General features: G+C 40.0%; 2 protein-coding genes across 2 annotated transcripts in view; both read right to left on the reverse strand.

Moving 5' to 3' along the window:
• Positions 1 to 26,543, reverse strand: part of LOC109095006 (CD276 antigen homolog) — a 467,477-nt gene that overhangs the window by 313,918 nt on the left and 127,016 nt on the right. The window lies entirely within an intron of this gene.
• Positions 2,921 to 26,194, reverse strand: LOC109061001 (inositol hexakisphosphate kinase 1-like). The gene is made up of 5 exons (XM_019078153.2): positions 25,697 to 26,194; positions 11,882 to 12,086; positions 10,458 to 10,639; positions 8,722 to 8,897; positions 2,921 to 6,100 (listed from the first exon to the last, which is right to left on the reverse strand). The coding sequence occupies exons 1-5, from the start codon at positions 25,917 to 25,919 to the stop codon at positions 5,606 to 5,608; spliced, it is 1,281 nt and encodes a 426-aa protein (XP_018933698.2). The 5' UTR covers positions 25,920 to 26,194; the 3' UTR covers positions 2,921 to 5,605.

Here is a 26,543-nt window from a genome sequence, read left to right on the forward strand (position 1 = left end):
GGTTATAAACAGAAATGGGCGACTTCCTCCAGAGTCCACCAAATGTCACCTGAACTCTAACCTAGTATTGTAACTTGCCTCTTCCTCACTCAAGAGTATTTTATAATGCTATAAATTACATTTAGAATCCATTATGCATGCAATAAATGCTGCTTTGCACATTTTCGGTTTGATTAACTGGTTCCATAATTTCTGTAAGTAGTCCATGAGTTTCAAGGACTCCATAAGCTCAAGTTCAGCTTTACTGTCATTCTGCTACATGTGTGGACATACAGTGGAACAAAATGTCTTGTCTCGCAGGACCACAGTGCTACATAAATAAACATAAAATTAACATACAACACTAGAGGTAAGAACAATATTTAGACCTACATAGCTAACTCTCTGAAGCGGTAAATTATATATATACTATAAATAATTGACTATACATACACATAACCTGAGATAGGCTATACAAGCACTTTACATAATGACTGTGCATGATATTGTGCAAAAGAGGTATTTAAGGTTAAGTAGCAAGTAGTGCAGTGGTGCATTCACAAGTAAACATTTATCTATAAGTCTTTGTAACCTGGAGTTTTTATAAGAAAGTGTCTGGTGCATATAGAGAGAAAAAGAGTGTGTTTATCCAGCCAACTCACCTGTGTGTAGCACACTCAGAATTGCACAATGTTCTTGAGGTTTTCGACAGTTTTCATGTGGTGCATGTGGTGGGGTGGGATGGGGAGAGAGAGGGTCCTGGTTTTAGGAGCTAGGGTTGTGGATGAGGTTTCAGTGGGGGGTGAAGTGACTGGAATTGAGGGCTCTCACAGCCTGGGGGAAAAAGCTGTTGAGCAGTCTGCAGAGTGGGCGCAAGGAAAATGTCCAGAATGGAGGGGAGAGGGTCACCGATGATCAAACAAACAAAAATAAATGCACTGAGCTTTATACAGTATATGCTTCAAAATAAAATGCTTCTTTGTATAGACATATAACACACAAATGATTATGTGTCACAAAATATACAAAAAGGCACTTTCAAACATTGTGCCTAAATGAGAATATTACCAGGAACATTGGAAATGTGAACACATAAAACACATCTTGAAAAAAACGAAGTAAAATGAAGCCTGCTCTCACATTACTTGTGTCTCTGACACTGCAATTTCTTCCTAGTGATAGAGTAATTAAATCTGACCCGGTGCAAAACTAATGGAATGATGGCCTCTTTGTGCTAAATTTATATTTAAATTAAATATTTAAATTTCTAGTAATATCTATATATATTTATATTTGAAGAGTTTATTTGCAAAAACAGATTACTCAGTTTTTTGTTTTTAAAATTTTTTTTTATTGTTATCATGTTTTTATTGTTTTATTGTGTTAGTTAGCTGTTTTTTTAGTGATATTTTAACCTAATCAAAGTAACCCAACTGCAGTTTGATTGAGATTAATTGGAATGCACAATGAAAAAAAAAAACAAGATTTCTGAGAATTGTTAAAAACGGAGTTTTCTGTTTTTGCAAATGAACTCTTCATTTATATTTCTCTAAATGACACACTGAATGATGCATCATCATCCTGCACATGCTGAACTATTATCTAAACATATTACAATTTAACAGTAAATGCGCATTGTTGTTAAGGGGGGCATTTCCCCAACATACTGGAGCAGCTTTTATATCTCATGTCATCAGTTTCTGTTGTGACCGGTGATATCATTTGATGTTTTAATATATATATATTTTTTTATACTGTCCCTCGGGAAATGCATATTGCATTTGTTTTAGTGGTTATCATTAATATCAGGTCTTGGTTATTTTACATTGTCGAAATGAATCAGAATTCTCTAGTACATAATGAGAAATTCTTTAAGTTTTGGCCGGTAAGTTGATGGATCTAAAATCTTTCTATTATTTTTTCTTTTCGTTTAATTTAGTGCAGTACACAGAATTCCTATTTCTTTCATGATAACTCTCAGACAGTTTAGGACGGTAATGCACATAGCACACACTCTGTATGTACTATGTCTTTGTATGCAGTTTTATTGTTTTGATAAGTGTTATCTTATTTTATTTTATTTTGGTTTTACAAATTTTGTAGAGCACAATGGTCAGTGACTTGTTTTACAACAGCTGCAACCTGTGAATAATGATGTCATTATGTCAGATTGAGTTTGACCTATCTTGAGTTTCATGACAGAACTTTGTATTTAAACTAGGTGTTAACTTAATTAATTAGTTACGGGGAAAAAAATGGCCCCGCCCCCAGGCCTGTACATCATCTTACACTTCATACGGTTGACTGTTGACAAATATGATGCAGGGCAACAACTCCATAAATGCAGTTATGCCATAAAATTTAAGTGGCAGATTGGTGGCAGATTTTCATTAAAAAATAATAATAAAAATGAAACCATTAAAGGGATAGTTCACCCCCAAAAAATAAATAAAATTCTGTCATAATTTACTCATGTCGTTTCAAACCTTTCTTTTGTGGAATATGGAAGAAGGTATTTGGAAGAGCTGTTTTGGTTAATGACTTTCATTGTATGAGCAAAATATACTGAGATGTTTCTCAAATTATCTTTTATCTTCCATAGTTTATGTTAGGCCACTGCAGCCTAAATGTTTGTGTAATAAATTATATGTTGAATCAAGTAAAATATTTCTTTTGAAAGCTATAATTTGTAAAGTCTTCTTGAGACTTTCTAATTTAACACATAAATAGCTTTAAATAATCTTTTGTGAGTATTTTCAGTCAAATTTATTTTGCGAATTAGATTAATTAATCAACACATCATGTAATTAACTAGATTAAAAATTTTAATCGACTGACGGCCCTAATTTAAACTTGTGGTTGTAATGTTTGTGGTTGTTCTTTCTTTCTTTTTTTTTTTGGTCAAATCAAAACAACAAAATATTAAAGAGACAAGACAACATTTCTTAAATAAACAATTTATAGCTCACATTCAAAGTTGTCATATTATTATTTTTTCTTAAAAAAATACCCATCCATGCAACAACAATAAAGACAAAAGGATCATTTTCTTTCTTTTTATGTGAAATCTATGAATCTGTGTTCCTCTCTCATTCGTCGACACAAAAGTAAGGTTTAATTACACAAACCAGGTACACTTTAATCAACGACGCCAACATGTTAGGAATTACGTTTTCTTTAACTTGAGTACATTGCTCATTTATTGTGAGGGAACACATCACACGTGGCATTTGTTCTTCAAACACTTCCCTTCAGCGGTTACATGATCAGATGACTTTGTTAAACAGTTGTTAAACAAACACTCCTGGGTGTCCCAGTTATGGCTATTGACCAAAATCACACGTCTAAATACAGACACATCCCTACGGCACAACTCCGCATAGATGTTATGTTTTATAATGTTGATTTATTATTTATACACGTGATCAAAGTCAGTAAATATAGGACAAGACGAATGAATGAAGTTAATATATTTGCTCAACTGCTACTATGGGCAGATATGATGTCTGTTTCCCAGAGAATTAAAAAAGTGTCTATTTTCAGTAAAAGGATGACACCATAGTGCAATAAATGCTTCATCTAGACAGAGAACATGCTGAAGGTGTCATGATGACGAGACGATCTCCACTCGACTGCTGATGGGACTCACAAGGACAAACCTAGAAACCAATCTTGCTACATTTGCTGATGATGGGCAGAATGTCACTGTGTACACTCTCAGAAAAATAGGTACAAAACTGTCACTGTGGCGGTACCCTTTCAAAAGGCAATAATATATAACAGTTTGATAATAATTTGTACACTCTAGGTTACAAATCTGTACATTTAGGGTACTAAAATGCACCTTTTATGGGTTAGTAAAGTACAAAGGTGTACTTTTGAAAGGGTACTGTCCCAGTGTCAGCTTTTGTACCTTTTTTCCCCTCAGAGTGTATGTGTAATTAATAGACAACCCTTCTAAATAATAAAAAGAAACAAAAATAAAAATCATGCTCTTGTAATGTGTTCATAATAAATTACAGTGCAGATGTTAGTGAGCACTAACTAAAATAAGCTTCTTAATTAGTCGGTTTGTTGTTTTCAACAAAAATATCTAAATATGCCTAAAACAAAATAAAAAAAAAATTTTTTTTTGAGAATGGAAATTGATTAAAATATTAAGACTTGTTTATAAAAAAAAATTTGTTATTGTTGCTTAAAAATCTAATCTGTAAACAAGTGTTAATACCTTACACAATTTTGCTTATCAGGATTTGTTTTGTTTTGTTTTGTTTTAAGGATATTTAAATATTTTGACATTAAGAATATTTTATATATATATATATATATATATATATATATATATATATATATATATAATTTTTTTTTACAATGAGGCTTTTCTCTGCAATAATGACATTACACATTACTCACAGGGAAAGACTTTGTAACACAAGGGTAATCTAAATTCAAGACTACAAATGCACTATCCCACCAAAACCCCTACGACTGCTAAATCACAGAGAGGGGGGGGGTCAACAAAACATGTAATAATTGCTTTAAATGTACAGAGTAAGATAGCTACCAAAAAACCCAAAATATAATAACAATAAAATAAAAAAGCATCATCTGACCGGTTAAATAGACTCGCATAGCTAAGCTGTGAATTCAACTACTGCCATAAGGCCAGATTCATCCTCTTGTCATCAAAGACGAGTGGTCTAAAATCTCTTTTAAATGCACCCGACTCTTACAGTAAAGCTTTGACCAACTGCTGTGAGCTGAATTTACTCCCTTTTAAACTCTTGGAGAAATACTGAGTGTTTATACAGAGAACATATTTCACTCTCCCTCGCCCAAAAAAAAAAAAAAAAAAACACAAGAAAAAACAACATTGCATGAAAATATTTTTAAAACCATTAAGATTTTTTTTTTTTTTTTTTTGCATGGTGACATTAATTTTTTATAAAAAAACCCACATCCTCCCTTGTCATTCTCATTAGTACAGTATGATGTGAACAAATAATGATAAAGAATTTATGTGGCAAAGTACAATTCCTAATGGAATAATGTGTGTCTGAATAAAATGTTTTGCATTATAAGAAGAAGAATTTGGGGGAGAAATGCTTTCAGGCTAAATTTTTCATGAAAATAATGTCACAAAAATCTTAAAGGTGCTAAAAACAGGCTTGGTTTATGCAATACAAGATTTTTTATTTTTTTATTTATTTTGGGGTGACCTGGATTTTTCTTGAGATTCTCTCTCTCTCTCTCTCTCTCTCTCTCTCACACACACACACACACACACACACACACACACACACACACACACACACACACACTCTTTCTCTCTCTTTAGCAATGCCACACTCTAAGAGAGACCCTGACAGCAGATGCGGCCTGAGTTCACGGTTCATTCCTGCAGTGCTTCAGCGGGCCACATGGTGGCGATGAATCCATGTGACAAACAAACTGAAACCATCTTCTATTGAGGGGAGACTAGGAGCAATTTCTTTCCTGACAGCAGAGACAAGACCCTTCATAGGTAGAGGTCACCTCCATTTCTTGTGTACACACCTTTAGGTTTGTGTTAATGTGTAGTCTTTACAAACATCTTTGTTTCTCTATGAAAAGCTGCTGGGTGGAGCTACTGGTTCTCGTTGCGGATTTCCTGCAAAATGTCGATGAGGCTCTCCAGTCCGAGCACGTATCCGCGATCAGGCCCATCGTGGACGGTTTGGTCATCGCGGAAGCCTTTGAAGGTGCTGTGGGCGAAGTCGATCATGCGCACATCCACGCTCAGCGTCTGCGGAGGCGTATGGGGCTCCGAGGCCGGCAGGTTCTCCACACAGCCCAGCTTCTCCGGCTCCGAGGCTCTCTGACAGCCAGCCTCCACAGACTCTGGGTCCTTGCCCTCGTATATGATGAGCAGCGAGCTGGAGTAGAAGCGGTACGAGGCCTGGCGCTCCAGCACAGCCTTCAGGCTGCATAGTTTGCTCAGGATGGGCTCGAAAAGGTCTTTGCGCAGCTGTGTCCCGTTGTGCATGAACTGAAAGAGTGCGTGTCGAAATCCCTCGATAGAAAGACTGCGGCCATAGTACTTGTTCCTGCATAGATAGTGACCGGTGTCCATCTGATAGACCTGCAGAGCAAACACAGGAGACACGGGGGGCTTGAATGATTGGGAAAACACTAACAAGTGAGGAAAGACGGCCAATGTGAGTTGTAATTTAGAGGAAATAAATCGCCTGTTAAATTCGTCAAGGCCTGATTATGCTGTCTTCAAGCCTTTTTTTCAGCCACTGAGGATACTCAATGTAACTTTTGACAAAAAAATAACAAAATGTTATTAAGAAGAGAGTGCAAAAAGAATCCACCTTCCAAACTGTCTTCACCCAGACAATCTATGGACAGAAATGAAATCCCCCTGCTTTAGTCCCTATTGCTCACACCTCAGTTTTGAAAAAGACTGAAATTTTCTGCCATTCATATACAGGTCTGTATATCGATATCACATTCTCAATCGATGTGTTTTCATTGCACCTGCAGGCTTGCATACAGCATGTAAGAAAAAATGCATGCTAAAAAGAGACTAGTTAATAGTGATAACTGCTCCCTAAACTAAACTGTGTAAAAGCAAAGTAAAAAAATAAAAAGTTATGATTACTTTTTACTTGATGGTTACACTACATGACATTTGCATTGCAGTTATTACAGTTTTTTTAACAGTTGCTAAGACACATTTATCAGTACTTTGTTTACTTTTTTCAAAGCAGTTAATTTCACATCCAAAATGCACTAAATCTACCAAAACACTTCATACCTGCCTCACTAGCAAAGGTTGTCACCTAACAAGCACACTCTGTCACTCATAAAACAAGGACCTAAAAACACTAACAACACTGTGGCATTACAGAATGTAAAATTTCTTTGCAAAACGAATGACAGCTCTCTGCTGTTTAGAATTCACTGCAATTTAAGTTACATCCATATTTACAATACAGTATGAAATTATTCCAAAGTTCCCATCTTGTAACGGTGGTAATGAAATTGAAAGGCTTTATATTTGGTATATATTTCAGTATGTTAATATAAAGAGCCAATTGGGTTGTAGCTATATAGAGTTCTGGCAGTGTTTGTGTCTTAATGTTGATCATGTAATTTAAAAGATGTCAAAGCAATGATAAATGATCCACAGTTTTGCCACATAAATGCTGTTGACCTCAGTGTGTTTGAAGAGCTTTGAAAAGTGCCCTAAGTATTGAGAAATGTGTTCTAGCGACCAAAAAACCAAACCTGGCATGACTTCTTCATTTTTTTCCTTTCTTTATCATGGCATAGTATTTGTCATTTATCCATCTGTGTGTGAACACAATCTCAGGCTCTGGCTGGACACCTGCTTTATTACACTTAGTGCTGATAAAAGTCAAATATTACTTGTTGGCTTCAAATCTCGTTTTCTCCAAACACAACCATATTTTTGACATTGATTATGTTGCATCAACTAGTGCTATGACAAAAATCATAAATGCTGAATATTATGTGAGTAAATATCTTGTGGGCTAAGAAAAATAAACTTAATAAAAGTTAATAAATAAAAATAAATAAAATTAATTTTCTTACTCAATTTGCAGATTTTATTCTTCTTCTTGTTTCAAGAACAAGAATACAAATTACTACGCTAAAATTAGTTTTCATGCCAATGTAAGGGATTCCTGTCCTATTTTAGTTTTTCCAACCTATGCCACCTACAAGAGGCCGAGGTTAACTAACTACACTCTTAAAAATACAGCTCCCAAAAGGGGTTCCTGCAACAATGCCATAAATATGCCATTTTAGGCTCTAAACAGATGTTTTCAGTGAAAAGTTCTTTTAATATTTTTTTTTTTTTTGCTAAATGTGAAGAAAATGTTAAATCTGAAGAACCCTTTTCCACTAAAAAGAGTCAATACAATGGAAAGATTCTATGGATGGTAAAAGTTATTTATGGATGCCAATGAAGAACCTTTAAAGGGGTCATGAACTGAGAAGCCAAAATTCCCTTGATCTTTCGACATTTTGAGGTCATTGTACTATAAAAACATCCTGCAAGTTTCAGAACACAAATTTTCTCGTTAGTCTAAAAACAGCTTATACTGAAGTCTGATATCATTCAGATGAGTCATTTATTTTTACTTATATTAGTGTTATTGTGACAAACTTGTACACATATACTAGTTCAACTTTTAATGCCAGACTAAAATATATGAAATCGAGTGCAACATTTAAAATATGATTAATGGCAACCTTTCCTAAATGTTGTAGGCCTCATCTGCATTTTAGCTCGCATTCTCTGGTGATTTATTAAAGGGCATACTGGCTCGCAAAACATGATTTTTACTTCATATTTTAACACTGCATTTGTAACATAAGTAACGTAATTTTATTGACATTAGTAACTGTAATCAAATTACATTCATGTAAAAAGTAATGCATTACATTACTGCGTTCAGGAAAAGTGATTAGAATACAGTAACGCGTTATACTCTGTCCAGGGGTGTTCGTTTAGTTCAATTCTTGTGTCAAACAGAGCATTCTGATGAGAGCGGTGCGCGTTTACTTCAACGCCTGTTCAAACAGTTTATTATTATTGATAACATGATAAGTGGTCCTCAAAGAACAATATAAAACAAAGGCAGTTCATGACCCCTAAATTGTAAAAGTGTAAAACCACCAGTCATTGCAATTGCTCCACTAAGTGTCTTAGGTTAAAGACATACGCACCTGCATGCCGCACACACGCACTCCTAATGTGGCAGACGTGCTCTGCTCGCACTTCTTCATCTGCCGGGCGGCTTTCTCCTCTGACGCGTCATCGCCGTGCTGCCGGGTGCCCATCTTCAAGTCCAGGATGCAGGGGTAGACGAAATGATGGACTACGTTCTCCAACAACAGAAATTCTGGTGGAGGTTTATGGTCAAGAATCATAGACAGAGGAAACATACATGCACAAAGCTTTTTTTTCATATGTATTTACATCAATGTCTGTCTAAATACTCAATTCCGATTGCCTGGAATGGATGTGTTAGAACCATTTAAGGCACAGTAGTTCCAGTCAACTTTTATCAGTAAAACAACTTTGAAACTGAAAAGCTACATTATATTTTTTTAGCAGTGCAGTGAAAATAGTGCTGTTTTTGAAGTAGTTAAACTTACAGCTTTATTCTTTGTAAAGGGATGCTAAATGATAGCTGAAGATTTAATTATCCCATATTTAACAAATTTTGTAATTAGTCTATGAAACATTAATCTGAGTTAAACGACAGACAACGAAAAGTCCTGACTGTGGTATTCCTAATAATCTCATAGGCCAGACATTCACTATTCTCTGTATGTATGTACTGTACATGTGGAAGAATTGACAGTAAAGCAGACTTGACTTCACTCGTATTACTGGACAAAGCCATCGTAAAGAAGAGTGTGTGTTTACCAAAAGACCATTAACTTTGATGAGCTTGACAATGTTATCACAATCTGCCTGTCAATCATTTCTAGCCAAAGCCTTTCATAGAAACAAAAGGTTCTCTCTTTTGAAAAGCAAACCAAATCATTTATGATTAATGAGGATTTTGGAGAAATTCCAATTAGAGTCCTAAAAACATGAACATCTGCTTCCTGTTGCTCAGCTTGTGGAAAAAAATATCACTACTGAAAGAAAGACTTTCCTCATTTCTCTGATGCCAAATTACTCAGGAATATTTGTGCATGGCATAAAAATGTACTCTTGCCTGCTTCAAGTTTTTGGGAAAACGTTTGTCTTTGCAAGATAAAAAAAAAGGTAATAATAGCAGTCTTTTCACTTATCGGCTATACTGTTGTACACATATCACTATACAGTTTCTTACACCTTTCTTTAGATGTCAAATGTAACACTTTTCAAGCATTTTACAATATTTTTTTGTAGCTTTTGCAGCATATTTACATATAAATGTACTTCACCATATTTAATCAGAGGTTACAATGTTTTTGAGAAACAACCCACAAATCTATGTTTCATTATTTTTATGCTCAACTGCCTTAAGCCCTGATGATATATGACTCATGGAACCATGAAAGCAGAAGAGTGGCTGCTAATTGCAAAAAGATTTACATCAAGCATGATTTTTAGTGTTGATGCATGGAGTTAAGGTTAACAAGCAACTGAATAACTTTTAGGATTTGGTCCTCATTTCAACCATAACTTGTGTTTTTCATTTTCAAGTCACTTCGTATTGAAGTGGGGACATCTCTCTCATTTTATGCCACAGGCAAAAGTAATAAGGCCCTCTCTAAATTAATTTTATCTAAAAAGAAGACTAATCAGTCAGGTGGCGTATTACTGCACATACAATTTCAGCAAGCAGTTTCAAGCTAATTAATATAGTTGACTGCTTTCCAGAAAGTAAAACTGAATTTCTCCATCAACTACACACTACAAAACAAAGTTTATGAATAAACTGTGCTGTTTTAGAGCAGGATACTGTAGAGTTTTCTGTCTTTGGAGTCGGAGCGCATGCGGCTGAGCTGTTGTTTGTGGCAGCGCAGACTCCAGGGGTTGTGGCTGATCTTCTCTGAACTCAGGCCGCTGTTGCTGTCCAGCATCTGGAAGGGCACATCTGAATGCATCTGTAGGTCCAGACGAGGACTCTTCAACTCCTGCAGACTACACAGACACACTAATTACCAACAATGCAGTGCCAGTGTGACTGCTGAGAAAGTTTTATTATTGTGAAACTCTTCAAATAAATGTATTTTTATGGGAATGTTTGATTGGCAAATACACAGGTTTGATTAAGACTCATGTACTTGTTATGAAGCACTATTTTTGTCATTATCACAGACAACACATTTCCAATGCAATCAGTTCAATTTCAGTAACTTCTCACTGCTAAGCTATAAGCTCCAAAGAATATATCATCTGAGCTCAGCTTGATGCTGATTCATAATTAATGTGTTTGGAAAAAAACATTCTCTGAATATTTGTTTTGCCATTTTTCATGAATAGGGTACACCTTGAGGTACATTTATATAAGAATTAGAAGTCTGAATATGATTTTTTTGTATAAATTTATGTATTTTGCTCTGTTCCACCTCTGAGGTCTTGACCTTTGCAACCAGGGCTGCAAAAATAAAAAGTAAATGTGAAAGTAAAATTAAAATCATATATACTATATATAACTATATATATATATATATATATATATATATATATATATATATATAAACTAAAAGTGACAAAAAAACAATAAAATTACAAAAAAAGGGAAATTTCAACATAAAAATGGATTCAAAATTATTAATAAAAATTATAACAGTAATTATGAGCAATTTAACATAACACCGTTTGCAACTGTATCCAACAATTAAATCAGACAATGTAATGTAAATAAGTAGTAAAAACAAAGCTTAATGATTTTTAGCTGGGTGCCATCAGCATAACAATGAAAATTTATACCAAATTTATTGAAGATTTGTCCTAAAGGCAACAGATAAATAATATACAGAAGAGGGCCCAAAACTGAGCCCTGAGGCACACCACTAGTAATCCGAGACAACATAACGTAAATCAAACAGCGTAACGTAAATATGTAGTAAAAATTTGTAAATAAGCAAAGTTTAACAATTTTGATTATTCCCCATATGTGATAAAGTGTATAGGTGCTGAGGGTACCCTGGGACATCCTTTTTTTTCTGGTCAGAAGTTTTCCATTTCTTTGCTGAGGTTGATAATTGTGTTTTAATACCAGAGCAAATGACAACAATTCTTGATCCAAAGATCTTCAGTCCAAAGTATGGTTATCTATTTCATACAAGATTGACTGTAGCTAAGAAAATAATTCCATCTTGTCATCAGCAGTGGATTCTTTTACACAAATTGCCAGCATACAGACCAGCATTCACTCACTTGTCATTGCTGTCGCCATCGTGAGCAGGTCTGTCCTCTTTGTGCTCGCTGCTGGAGCGGTGGAGGCTACGGCGAGAGTGTTTTCGGCGAGGCTGATCTCTTTCGGACAGCTCTTCATGGTCCAGCCCCTCGCTCTCTTCGTATGGATATGCCACCAGATTGATGTAGCCATCAGAGTCACCCTCAAAACACACCAGCACCACACCTACAACATCAACATTACTTAGAACTTGTATATGCTAAGAATCCAACAAAGAAAAAGATGTAATTAAAAAAACTTAAAACATTTACATTATGTTCATATGAATTGCACATTATGACTCAAAAAATCTATTCCAGATTATGGACTAAATTATTGTTTCAATAAATAGTGATTCTACATTAATAACAATGAGTAATTTTTTGCTTCTTGTGCATTCAAGCACTTTAAATTGGCAGTTGTTTTTAAAGTCCAAAGCCACAGTCATGCAATTTTATGACAAATCAACACACAATTTCTGATTTTGAATGTTTGATTCCATTCTGTACATTCTGCCAAGTCCAATAATTATTCTGTACCAATCCAAATTAAAGTTTCAACTTCACACCCATGCACTGAAACATTGGTACCTGAATTTATGACAAAACTAGTTTGGGTAAAGAGAAAGTCAAAATGTATAGTGCATGGACTATAACTTCAGAACACTAATATAATGAAGAAGATCAAGCTTTGGACTGTATATGTGGTATGATGAATAAAGAAGCTCAGACAGATGCATATGTGTGGGAAGGACAGAATAGCAGCTAGTGGGAAGGGCTAAATAATTCCATCATGCCTCTGTGCTAAAGCTCATTTTTAGTTCCGTGATGTCATTTCAGCAACACAAGCTCATGAATGAAGACTGCAATGATACTAATGAGCTAATTCAGGAAGAGCTCTGTTTAATAGGCTTTCCAGATCCAGATTCCAGATCTGCAGGCTCTGGAGTTTCTTTCAGGCATCTGCTCAGCCCGGCCTTTTATATTACGCATAATTAGGTTGTATGTTTTTCTATGTTCTGGCTGCTTTCAAAGACATATCTTTTAGACAGAAGCAACTAATTTGTGACACCCACAAAGACTAGTAGCAGAGCGTTAAGTAAGCCAAAAATTACATATTTAATTTATAAATGTTTAAAAGGATATATTTATAAATCATTTACATTTTCCTTTACATTTACATTTAGTAATTTAGCAGATTCTTTTATCCAAAGCAACTTAGAAGCGACTCAATAGACTCAATCACAGCAACAAGAGAGCAACAGTACACAAGTGCTGACAAATCTCAGTTAGTCTAACACAGTACACATTGCAAGAATACCACGACTGAGGTGCCCTTGAGCAAGGCACCGAACCCCCACTGCTCCCCGGGTGCCGCAGCATAAATGGCTTCCCACTGCTCTGGGTGTGTGTTCACGGGTGTGTGTGTGTTCACTGCTGTGTGTGTGCACTTTGAATGGGTTAAATGAAGAGCACGAATTCTGAGTATGGGTCACCATACTTGGCTCTATGTCACGTCACTCTCACTTTCACTTTCAACAGGGAATAAAACCTATGGAAGGACATCATGAATGAGGTATTAGGAAGATTAGAGTGGATCATTTTAAATATATCTCTCTGATTAACTGAAAGCTAATGTATGCAATGGAGAAAACGTGGATAGAATCACGGAACCCAGTCATAATAATATTACTGTATAATGCGGAATGTCATGTAATTTGGTGAATTTTGAATGCGTTAATCATCAGTAAAAAGACTGCTATTTAAATTTAAAGTCTGCATGTTCTGCATTTCTCAGTGTATGAGTGGCACATTTTTCATTTACTTCACATACTCAAGTATACCTGATGTTTGTAATGTTTACAGTGTCTGCTGTCTCACAATATTAACACCCAAACTTCATCTCCAGAGCTGCTCTGAGTCACTTCACCAGCATTTCATCATTTAATTTGATCAAACTATTGTCAGATACACACAGAAACTCAATGGGCTCCACTACAACCCGCCAAAATGAAGGTCTGGTTCATCTTGAAGAAATTATAACAGAAATATATAACATTGCACTTCTATATATAATAATAAACATATTAAAACCTTATTTTTAAGGAGTATCACACATTTTATTTCATATTTAAATTTTACCTTTTCATTTCATTACATTGTAAAATATTAAATACACTGCATTATGTACATGCTTTATGCCTTCATTTAATTATCACGACAACAAATAAATCATAAGTTTCAATTATTGTAAAAATAAAAAAATATTTTGTTGTAACATTTTAAATAAATTGCTAAAAGGATTAATAAAATGTAATTAAGAAAAACATAAAATGGGAATGTGGGGGAAAAAAATTAAACACAGGGCCCTGATTGCAGCTGCAAAAAACTAGTTTTAAAACATTACCCGGATTTCAGCATTGATGATCACAATTACACAGTAAGTCACAATTAAATACAATCTGACTAAATTAATAATGCACATGAATTTATTCAATAAAACAAGGGCTACTCTTACTGCTTAAGAAAATGAATGCTTTGTGCAAACTGTAGAAGTGAAATAAGTGGAAAGCATGTTTCCTTCTGAAAAGCTTTTTGTTTGCCAGCAATAGCTGTGACTAAAGGTTAGCTAAAGAGGTGATATGATTTTGCATGCCCTAAAACTTCTGAAACACTTCTAACACTTATCTTTAGAGTTTGTGCTCATCCCACTCTGTTGACATTTGAAAACAATGCCATGTGATTCATAAGGACAGGGCTATTTATAACCCTTGCTGTGACTAGATGAGAAAAAATAACAAGCTTCAATGTTGCTCTAGCAAGGCCTGAAATAGTCAGTGGAAGTTAAAGATGTCCGGCATGCATTTAGCCCCATCAAAACTCACAGGGAGGAGCGGTTCATATGGAAGGCATGCTGTGAATCTAGAACGTGAGATGTTTTGGGGGGTGGTGAGGGTGAACACAGGACAGATGCAAAAACACATGAGTGTCACACATACACATTTCCACTGCAGACAAATAATAGCAGCTCACACTGCCAGTTATGGGTGGTCTGAAGGACTCAATCTGAGCTTTATTATAAGAATGCGAACCTATTTTAGGACTACATTATTTCCACATCATCACATATCTCAGAATGTCAACGCAATCTTATAAGCGTCGAGGAAAACAAAACAAAACAAACAATTCAGGCCCTAAAATAAATACAGCATGGATGAACATTTACCAATTCTTTTAACTGCTGTATCTGTTTTTTGTCTTACAATTGTAAGACAAAGATAAGAAAGATGCAGGTATGTGAGGTATGGTGAATATGAAAATATTTTGTGATGGAAGGGTCTCAATTTTTGAAGTGTGTATATAAAATAATAACAACCCAAGTGAGATGGGCAAATATTCACTCGTAGGGCTGGGCAATATGACCAAAAGTATTAAATAATCAATTGATTAATTTAATCCATCTTTTAAAATGTAATCAAACGAAAACATAATTAATTTACAACAAAACACTGCATTTTATTTTTTTATCAAATAAGAATGTATAAATTTAAACATGGATGAAAAATATTGGTTGTACTCCTTAAAAATAATTATATTATTACCTATTTCTAAGAGAACTAGGCCTACATTTTAGTATACAACAGTAAAATTTCTGTCATCATTTCTTCAGGTTAAACCTGTAAGATTAATCCATAGAGCTTTGGTATGTCCAGAGCATTTCATCAATATCAACATTAATTTTAACGTTGAATTAACGGCAACCACATAAACAAACGTTACTGCGCATGCGCGCTTTCATGGCCCTAACTTAACTTCTGGTAGACTTTCAAATAGAATCAATAACAACAGCTTGAGTCCCTCCTGAGTAGATTATTTTTGATAACAAGGTCACAAGGAGGTGCTTTAAAGCAGAAGAAATAGAGTCTTCCCCAATAACAGCTGTACACAAAGCAGTGCTGAGCTTACAAACGCTGCTTCATCAGGCATATAACATGCAAGATGAAATGAAAATGACATGAAAATTTTTTTTAAAGACAGTCTTCCTTCAAAAATGTAGTGATGTAAAAACCCCCGCGCCTCGTTTTGATTTTTAAACATGCAGTACGTGCTCATGTTTATTCAACAAAGCTTTTTGGAAAATTGCTCAGTTTTGATATTGTGGCGAGTGGAAATAAATAAATGTATGGGAAACACATCCCACAGCACAACAACCTGAGCCCAACTTCATTACTCATCACTTTATTTTTAACTGCATTTGTAGTCAGACTGGAAGGTGCATGCGCCCGATGAAACCGCCTATAGTGGGAAAACCTGCTGTGACTTAACTTTCAACACAGAATTTGAAGAATATGCCATAAATAAAAGCCATGGTACCACCACAAAAACACACTCAACAAAATATCAACAAATCTACAGAAAATATGGAAATATAATTTTTGGGCAGTATTTCCCACCCCACTGTCACAATGTGGGTGATGTTTTCCAGTGCGGCAACAAAGGATTATACTGATAATCCAAAAATCATAAGGATACTAAGTAAAGATCAAGTTCCATGCAGACACTTTGTAAATTTCCTACTGTAAATATACCAGAACTTTTTGATTAGTAATATGCATTGCTAAGAACTTCATTTGGACAACTTTAAAGGAGATTTTCTCAATATTTAGATTTTTTTTTTGCTCCCTCAGATTCCAGATTTTCAAACTGTTGTACCTCAGCCAAATGTTATCCAATCCTGACATACATCAATGGAAAGCTTATTTATTCATTCTCGATGTTGTTGATAATGTTGACTAATAGTTTCAGCCCAAATTTGATCAAAAAGGACCTTTGAAGCTGAACATCTCGAGAGAAGCAGCACTGGAAAAGGTGTCTTTCATCAGTCTCTGGACTCTGGCTTTCCTCTGACATGACATCAATGTCATAACACCCGTCTTCACAGCACCTGCTCTTCGGGGCTCTGTTTTGTGTCACTACATACCATAATAATGTTCTCGTCTCCCATGACAGTTCACATCCTGTCTCAGACTAGGTTCTGTGCAGCAGACAGACCTTGCAATCTGACAACAAACAGGCGTTATGATGAATAAGTGAGAACAGAGGCCAGGTGTCATAGAGCTGCTCTGTCTAACGTCACTTCCTGTTTGTTGCTGCTGTGTGTTTTGAGTTTGAGCTTTGTCATGTTAATTCTTTATCATCTATTTTTTATCTTAAAATCTATTTTATACACCATCATTTTCGTTTCTATAACATGTGAATATATCCTCTATTTTATTCTACAACTTCTCTGCACAGGCCCGGTGCACCCAGGACTCGATCTTCCCAGATGTTCTTCACTATTGTGCCGGGACACCACGGACCCTGGGTACACTCGCAGCGAAGGACGCTAGCCAGGCCCCGGTCGACGACCTCTCCCCCTCCGTCTTCGAGATCTCCACACGGAACCACTTCACTCCCCTCCGCGAGACAGAACGCGACGCTGTGATTGTCGGAGACTCCATCGTCCGACACGTCTGTGTTACGTTAGCTGAAGGTAAAGTGCACACTTACTGTTTCCCTGGTGCTCGTGTTCTCGATGTTTCTGCGCAGATACCCGCGATCCTGAAGGGCAACGAGAGCCCCAGAATGGTCGTGCTTCACACCAGGGTTAACAACACCATGCTGCGGCAGACGTCTCCAGGACTCTACACTCCATATGACTAGTAAACCAATTCTCAAATAACTACTATGATGGCTTTTGTTCTACCCACTTAAATGATAGAAATACTTGCGCTGTCCAATCTATTAAGACTGTGTCTGTTCCCCAAATACTGAGGTCAAAATATAAATTTAATGTAGGATCTAGAAAAAATCTTATCGTGATTAAACCAGAAAAATGTAAAATAAATGAACAAAAACAATTTCTAAAGTTTGGGCTCATAAACATTAGGGGCCCTATTTTAACGATCTAAGCGCAAAGTGTAAAGCGCACGGCGCAGGTGCACTCAGGGCGTGTCCAAATCCACTTTTGCTATTTTAACGACGGAAAAACGGTTGGCGCGGCCGGGCGCATGGTCTAAATGGAATTTGGCAAGCGCAAAGACAGAACGCATCTCCGAGATGAAACGGAGCTGCTCATGTGCGAGCAAATAGATAGCCTAATTCTGATACATGCAATGACTATCCATTATGACATGTAGCCATTTTTATATTTAATTAGCCTAAAAAATTCTTATGCGTTGCAATCCTTCAATTTTTTATATTTGGCATGTTTGTGTGCTGCTGTGCGTCCCTGTGTTTAATTAGCAGCATGTATGCGCATTGTGGACCCGCCTATACTAAAGCCTGTGTTATACTTTCCGCATGAGCAATCCGGACGCGTACACGGACAGCGCGGACGCGGACTTCTTCCATTTATACTTCTGAAAGCGTACGCTGATGGTCCGCTCTGCAACAAACATGTGAACAAACAATTGCCCAGAATTATTGCACATCTGGCTGTCTTTATATTCTTTTATTGACGGATTGCACAGGTTCAAGTAGCAATGGGCTTCTTCACACTGCATGCACATGTGCAATTGTGCTTTTGAAGCCTACAGAGCCTCTGCGCACACTCTCTCAGATGACGATTTTTACGTCACACGCACCATAGCGGACACTAGCGGACTCGCGGACGCGGAAAGTATAACAGGGGCTTAACACGCTCTTTAAATAACAAAGAAAAAAACATTGCGCCAGACTTTAGACCAGGTCTATGGTTGGTCTATGGCGCAGTCTGTTTTCTGCTCCTTAAAATAGCAATGCGCCAGCAATGCGCCTGAACACACCTCTTTTTTAGACCAGCATGCCCATGGGCACACAAATGGGTGCAGATGCATTTGCTAATTAAACGACGTGGCGCTGGATGGGAAAATGCGAATGGCGCCGGACTGAAACTAGCAAACACACTTGCGCTGCGCCTTGCGTCGCATTGCGCCGGGTGTATGATAGGGCCCTAGATCACTCACACCCAAAGCAGTTAATGTAAATGAAATTATCACAAATAATAGTTTTGATGTACTCTGCTTGACTGAAACCTGGCTAAAACCAAATGATTATATTGGTCTAAATGAGTCTACTCCACCAAACTACTGTTATAAACATGAGCCCCGTCAGACTGGTCATGGGGGAGGTGTTGCAACAATATTTAGTGATATTCTCAATGTTACCCAGAAAACAGGATACAGGTTTAAATCATTCCAAATATTTCTGCTTAATGTTAAACTGTCAGATAGGCAAAAGAAATCGTCTCAGGTTACAAATGTAACCTTTGTTCCCTGAGAACAGGGAACGAGACAATACGTCATCGACGCTATGGGGAACGCCTCAGGTGTGACAGGTGTCTGAAATCAAATATCAACTCACAGCAATCATGCTGACCAGCGACAGCCGTGAATCATCAGCTTGAGTGATGAGCGTGCGACCTGACCTGGATATATAAAAAGGGCGCCTTGAAACCATGACAATATCCTTTCGTCTGAAGGGACTGTTTGGCAGGCAGACCCCGAGGCATGGCTGGGAGACGTATTGTCTCGTTCCCTGTTCTCAGGGAACAAAGGTTACATTTGTAACCTGAGACGTTCCCTTTCGAAGAGAACTTCGACAATACGTCATCGACGCTATGGGGAACGAAATACCCATGCCGCCATGCTAAAGGGAGTGCATGCCTAATGGCAGTGACAACTGTCAGAACCAGCAATTCAATGAACGCTAGAACCACTCACCCTCAGGTCACACTGGGCTGTCAGTGACAGCACTCCCTATGGTCATAGCCCAAGCTATATGATACCACAGCAAAAAAACCTCCATAAACATAGTTTAGTGAAAGGTCTACCTGGGCCTGCTCAAGGGCCTAGGACCAAACACTTCAACTTCTTAGAAGGGGTCCCTTCTAGGGAATGTGGCTAGGGAACCCGAGGGAACCCCAGCCAGTCACTATTCAGGGGAACGTGCCACCTGAAATGCCACCAGGGCAGGCCTGACCTGGTGTCACTACATAAGACACTACAGACTGGCCACTTCCTGTCTGTCCGAAGACAGAGCCTCTGGACACTTGCCTTTAGGAAGGCATCCAACCCGAGGAACTGCGGAGCAGGCAGTGAACCACTCGGCCTGGATCTCAGAGACGGGATATCCTGGAGAGTATGAATCAGCATAGTGCTTTACAACCTTTGCCAGCGAGGGGGGTTTCTCTACTCGATCCACGGATCTACCCAGTGTTTGTGTTTCAAAACACTGAGGAGGCCTGTGAGGGCCTAAGGACTGATCTAACTGGGAGGCCTCATGAGAGGCCTACGACCGACTGACCAGGCTAAGGAGACCACATACTCATATTGACCCTCAGTGAGGGGAGCATAAGATCTACCTGGTAGGCAACCAGGCTGTAGCAGGATAAAGAGGGTCCCGTAGCAGAGAATAAAAATTTGAGCCAAGCCAGGGCACAAGCTCACCTTCGGTAGCTGCCTGAAAAGAACTGCTAAACTGAAAGTAAGCGGCCACTAGCTTACAAAACCCAGCACCACTGTGAAACTACTCTCAGGGAGACCTGGAGAGGCCTACTACCTGACAACCACAATATGTGGGAGTTCACCTACAGAGAGGCCTAGAGAGACCTACTACCTGTTACCAGATAACCACCTTAAGTGGAAACTGAAAGTAATCTGGAACTCAACTCCAGGGAGGCCTGGTGAGGCCTACTACCTGACAACCACAAAACATGGGAGCTCGCTTACAAAGAGGCCTGGTGAAGCCTACTTCCTGACAACCACAATATGTGGGAGTTCACCTATAGAGAGGCCTAGAGAGGCCTACTACCTGTTACCAGATAACCACCTTAAGTGGAAACTGAAAGTAATCTGGAACTCAACTCCAGGGAGGCCTGGTGTGAGCCTACTACCTGACAACCACAAAACATGGGAGCTCGCTTACAGAGAGGCCTGGTGAAGCCTACTACCTGATAACCACAATATGTGGGAGTTCACCTACAGAGAGGCCTAGAGAGGCCTACTACCTGTTACCAGATAACCACCTTAAGTGGAAACTGACAGTAATTTGGAACTCAACTCTAGGGAGGCCTGGTGAGGCCTACTACCTGACAACCACAAAACATGGGAGCTTGCTTACAGGGAGGCCTGGAGGGGACTACTACCTGAAAAAACCATGCTGTTTAGTGGAAACGCACAGTATGTGTGCTCAAAGCTAACTTCCCGGGAGGCCTGGAGAGGCCTCCATAGCTGATAGTGAGCCAGACTGGCAGTCCAGTTGACTGTCTTTGGGGCTTTGCCTTCAGGGAGGCCTTATGAGGCCTACTACCTGATAGTTCAAAAAAGTGGGAATTCAACTTCCGGGAGGCCTGTGGGGCCTGCCACCTAGTAACCACAGTATGTGGGATTTAACCCTCAGGGAGGCCTAGTAAAGCCTACTACCTGACCACCACAAAATGTGGGAGCCCACCTTCAGGGAGGCCTGAAGAGGCCTACTACCTGAAACAGTCTAATCAGCTGGATGTGACTGCTGCTGGGGACTCGCCTAACAGGGAGGCCTGGTCGAGCCTACTAGCTGATAGCGAGTCTATTCTGCTACTTTAACGTACACTGCTGGAACCATACTATAAAAAACTTTTCCTATAGTTTTGTCCTAGTGTATGTTCCACAATGTTGTGACCCACCTCCGAGGAGGCCTGTTAAGGCCTACTACTCGGCAGTGAGCCTTCTGCCTGAACTACCAGGGCCAACCACCGGAGGTGGGCCTAGGAGCCCTATTTGGGGCCTATCCAGTCAAGGAGGCCTGCTGGGGCCTACTACCTAACCGTGCAGCCTTCGCGGCAGAAAACTGTTACTACAGCATCCTGGTACCTAATCACATTGCCAAAGGCAGTGTACTCAGCAAAAAAGAAATACCCTTATAGCAGGGGAGTACAACATACGCCATTCTGCCTAGTGGAGGCCCCATTAGGGGCCTACCTACTAAATGCATAGGCGTCAGCCCATGGCAACGCTCTGGCTTCAAGGAAGCGGAGTTCAAAAACCGGAATGAAATGTAGTTTAGAACTCCCTGCTCAACCGGAGCCATCGTGGTGTGAGGTAGATAAATACAGAGCTGAGAATGGACTACTCAAAACTACCCTGAGTTAGCGGAGGAGTAACAACCATATGCCCCTACAATGTTAGACAGGGAGCGGGCCTGCAAGTGGCTCCAAAGGGTGACAGGGATTTGTCCTGCGCCCAGCCTAGGGGAGCGGGGGGGGCTAAATTGCAAGCCAACCCACTTCAACCCATCGGTCGAGTGATTAGCTTAACGGGCTGAGTGGAGCCAGCTCTAGAGGCCCAAACATCTCCGTTTGGCAGGGTCTGACGAACTTTCACTTCGCAGAGCGAAAGATGGCCTAACCCTGCCAGACTGATCCTACCTCATCTACCACCCTGCATTACTCTATCACCCCTGAATGCAGAGAAAGGGGCGGACCTTGGCCAACAACTCCCATTTAAGGGAGGGGGCTGAAATCTAGGGGGAGGAAGCCTAACACATAATGAATGTGGCAGCTATACTTAGCAACACGCCTCCAACATCCCCAGCATAGCCTAGGCCAGCTACAGAGGTGGCCCGGGTGAGGGCCGACCTACAAGCATATATCTACCTGAGGGCTCGGAGGAGCCACAGCCTACTTGATTGAGAGGCTGTGAAACACTCAACCTACTGAAACCTTACAGAGCTCAGGGAGCGAGTACTCAGGATACCAATGTCACAAACCGATAGGCGGACATCTATCTGAAGATCTATCTGAAGCGCCAGCATCAGTCTAAACCTAAAGCAAAAAAGCTCTCCTTTTTTCTTTTTTTTTTTTTTTCTTTTTTTTTTTTAGGAAGACCAACTACTCTACCCCTGGGTGGCTTATAGCCCTGAGGCTAAAACAGAAATGAGCGGTGGCCCACCACGCATATAAAAATGTTATGACAGGAAGGCCATCACATACTCAACACGGAAGCCAAATCTTCTAATTCGTTCTAGCCACCAACTGGGGGAGGCTTCAGGGCCCTAAAGTCCAATACTTTAATTGCTCCTCTAAGAATGACCCCCTAGGTCTATACAGGGAACAAGGTCTGTAGAGAAATACAAATCAGTGTTAGTTATACACAGAATTTTAAAACCAAAAAGTTCACCTGCGGCGTGCGGAGTGAAGACTCGCCAGAGAGTTCTCAATGAATCTGGGGTCCACCACTTTTACATGCCTAGACCAGTTGCTACGGCGGGCCATCAGAACATAGTTCTCATCATAAGGCCCATCCCCAGGGCTGGTGTAACCTAAACGCCTGGGGAGTCACAAAGAGGGAGAGGGCTGGTAGACAAGGCCCTCCAGGGAGATCAAACTCTACTTCCGCTGAGCGTTGCTGCGCTTGTGCTGAATGACCTCCCTTAAGTCCCTCTTCTTGCGGGAGGCTCGCCTCCTCTGCGTCCTACTCCTCCATGGAGGGGGCGCATGAGAGGCGACCCTAGACCTCTGGCCCTGTCTACGGTCCTCAGACCAAGACGGACCAGGTCCTCCCGCCTGCCTGGGTTGGGGCCCGGATCTCAGCGGTATACAGGTCTTAAATGCGGCTGAGCGCGCCTTCGCCTCCCTAAACTTTCAAACCACCGCCTCAACGGAGGTGCCAAAAAGTTTAGCAGGCGAAACTGGTGAAACAAGGAGAAGGGATTTTTCTTTCTCCCCGATATCAGCCAAGTTGAGCCAAAGATGCTTCTCCGTGGCCACCATCGCTGCCATTGATCGGCCGATCGCGGCAGCAGTCTATTTAGTGGCCTGGAGAGACAAATCTGTGGTCCGGCGCAACTCAGCAACCGCCTCAGGGGACAGCCCTGCCCCCTGGTCGAGATCCTGCAGCAGGTCAGCTTGGTAGGCTTGGAGCACTGCCATGGTATGAAGGACAGCACCAGCCTGACCTGCTGCCGTGTACGCTCTGCCATTTAAGCGAGCCGTGGTTTTAAGGGGCTTGGATGGCAGAGTCGGAGCTTTTAGTGTCGACACCCGCAAACGTCTCGTCAATGGGTGGCATCGACACATAACCATACTCCCCGATCCCCTCAACATCAGCGAAATTACCCCGCTGATGTCGATGAATACGGGCAGAGTACGGTTTCTTCCAGGCCCTCTCGATCTCTGAGTGGAGATGAGCAAGGAATGGAAGGCTCTGCTGAGCTGGTGGTCCATGTTCAGGGAGAAACCGATCGTCCAAAACGACCGCGAACGATCTCTCCCTGAGCGCGCCGCCATGGCAACTGAAGTTTGTCAGTGGCGCGCTCCATAACTTCCACCAACTCTGCGTACACGGGGCAGGATGGCTGACGAGGTTGAGGATCTAAATCATCCTCCTCAGCCATCTCTTGCCCAGCCCGAAGAGCACTTGCTGTGCTAATGTTATGAGCGCGGTGTAAACCGAAGGCTTGAATCAAGGGCAGTCATTACGTCGAGCGCAAAAGAACTGGTGAACCGTTTTCGGCAACCGGTTTATTGAATCAAACTGTCCGAAAGAACTGGTTCGCGGAGAAGAACAGAACTTCCCATCACTACCGGTGATCCGAAAACCGATGCAACCGGTTCTTGACTCGAGAACGAGTCAATGTTTTGTTCGTTATCTGGCTCGGTTCAGTCAGTGTACTGTTTGAGTAAATGAATTACTCCGGGATATTGGTTTATTTGAACTCAGAGGGAGTGTCAGCCATGTTAAAAAAGTTAACAGCTTAAGATATTTGTGGATTAATGCTTATTGTTGACGCGAACCGTTTCAAACGATTCAGTTTGATTTGGTGAACTGGTTCAAGAAGATCCGGTTACATCGAGTGATTCGTTCGCGAACCGGATATCACTAAACTGCAGTGTTGTGAACACGCTAATAACAGACCCGGGAGAGACTTACGGGTTTGGAACGACATGAGGGTGAGTCATTAATGACATAATTTTGATTTTTGGGTGAACTATCCCTTTAACTATATGGTTCCACATTATCGTCCGGGCGGAACTTTTGTTCCAGCCACCAAAGACAGATTCGCAAATAATCTGCCTGATTTATCTCAACTGCTCTGTGTACCCATAAATACACATGAACTAGACAAAATGACTGGCAACATGGGCACTATCTTCTCTAATACATTAGAAGCTGTTGCCCCCATCAAAATGAAAAAGGTTAGAGAAAAACGTACTGTGCCATGGTACAACAGTAATACCCACTCTCTCAAGAAAGAAACTCGTAGTCTTGAGCACAAATGGAGAAAAAGTAACTTGGAAGTTTTTAGATTTGCGTGGAAAAACAGTATGTCTAGCTATAACCGTTGTTGCGCATCGGCCATTCCAAGTGCGACATATAGCGGTGTTGCGGATCGGTCGTCCCAGTTTGACATATTGCATCATTGCGCACCGGCCGTCCCAAGTTTGACATTTGTGTCACTGTGCACCGGCCGTCCCGAGTTTGACATGTAGCTTCATATATAGACATCAGTCATCCCGAGTTCCACATATAGTGTCGTGCATTTTTCTGATCCCACCCCTCCTCTCTCCCACTTCGCTTCCTGTCTACTGACTGTCCTATCAAAATAAAGCTAATAAATGCCAAAAATAAATCTTAAAAAAAAACAAAAAAAAAACACTGCTTTTGTAATGAATCTTCACACAATTTCACATTTTTTACATGCTTGCACATTGAGTTATGTCTCAAAGTTTTACCAGCATCTTTTTAGACCACGAGTCACTTTAAAAAGAGTGCAATGCATCCAGATCATCTGTCTTACCTTTGTACTCAGGGGTGAATTCCTTCATCTCTGGCGGCAGGGACTCGTAAAAGCGTTGCTCGCGGCTGATGAGCGGCTTGCAGACGGTGTGGTCGTCATAACGCATCATGCTGGTGTGACCGCCCACCTGGTGAATGAACGGCTCCAGGGGGACCCCGGCAAGGCTGCCCTGCCCCTGGCTGGCGCTGTGCTTGCCCGCCTCCATAGTGTGCGGGACACACATGGCGTTGGAGGGCCGCGTGGAGCTGGGGGCATGGGCTCGGGCGCGCAGGCCTGGCGAGCGCGGGGTGCACGGGGGCGGCTGAGAGCGCACGCTGCCGCCGGGAGGGGGAGGAGCCAGCACGCTGAGCGCTGGGATGATCAAGAGCGCTGGGAGCGCTGGGAAGGATCCTTAATGCTGCCTCCTAGAGGAGAAGGAGAAAGATCACAATTTAGATTTTAATGAAATAAAGACTGACCAAAACACATTAGTAGCATCAAATATGGAAGTGACCGTACTTGCTTGACGTGCAAGAATATATATCACTGGTTCCTTTGAAAGATCAAACACACCCTCCACACTAAAACCTTCTGTCTACCATAGTTGATGAGCTCCATGCACACTGCCGTTTAAAGTTTGGGATCAGTATTTTTTTTTTAAGAATTTAAAGAAATTAATACTTTTTTTCAGAAAGGATGTTAAATAGTTAAAAAAATGTTAGTAAAGACATATTGTTAGAAATTCATATTTTATTTTGATTATGCTGTTCATTTTTTGTAATCCAGGAAAAAGCATCACAGGTTCCAAAAACAAAAAAGGATCATGTGACACTGAAGACTGGAGTAATGATCCCAAACTTTTGAACAC

Source organism: Cyprinus carpio, chromosome B22 (genome assembly GCF_018340385.1).
Source record: "Cyprinus carpio isolate SPL01 chromosome B22, ASM1834038v1, whole genome shotgun sequence".
Taxonomy (NCBI): Eukaryota; Metazoa; Chordata; class Actinopteri; order Cypriniformes; family Cyprinidae; genus Cyprinus; species Cyprinus carpio.

Bases quoted from the DNA above. Each gene is read 5' to 3' on its own strand.
- LOC109061001 (XM_019078153.2), bottom strand. From the start codon at position 25,919: ATGTGTGTCCCGCACACTATGGAGGCGGGCAAGCACAGCGCCAGCCAG. The intron at 12,087-25,696 runs GTAAGACAGATG...TTGATGTTGTAG, and splicing joins ATTCACCCCTGAGTACAAAG to GTGTGGTGCTGGTGTGTTTT. The intron at 6,101-8,721 runs GTGCGTATGTCT...TTTGCTCTGCAG, and splicing joins TGCGTGTGTGCGGCATGCAG to GTCTATCAGATGGACACCGG.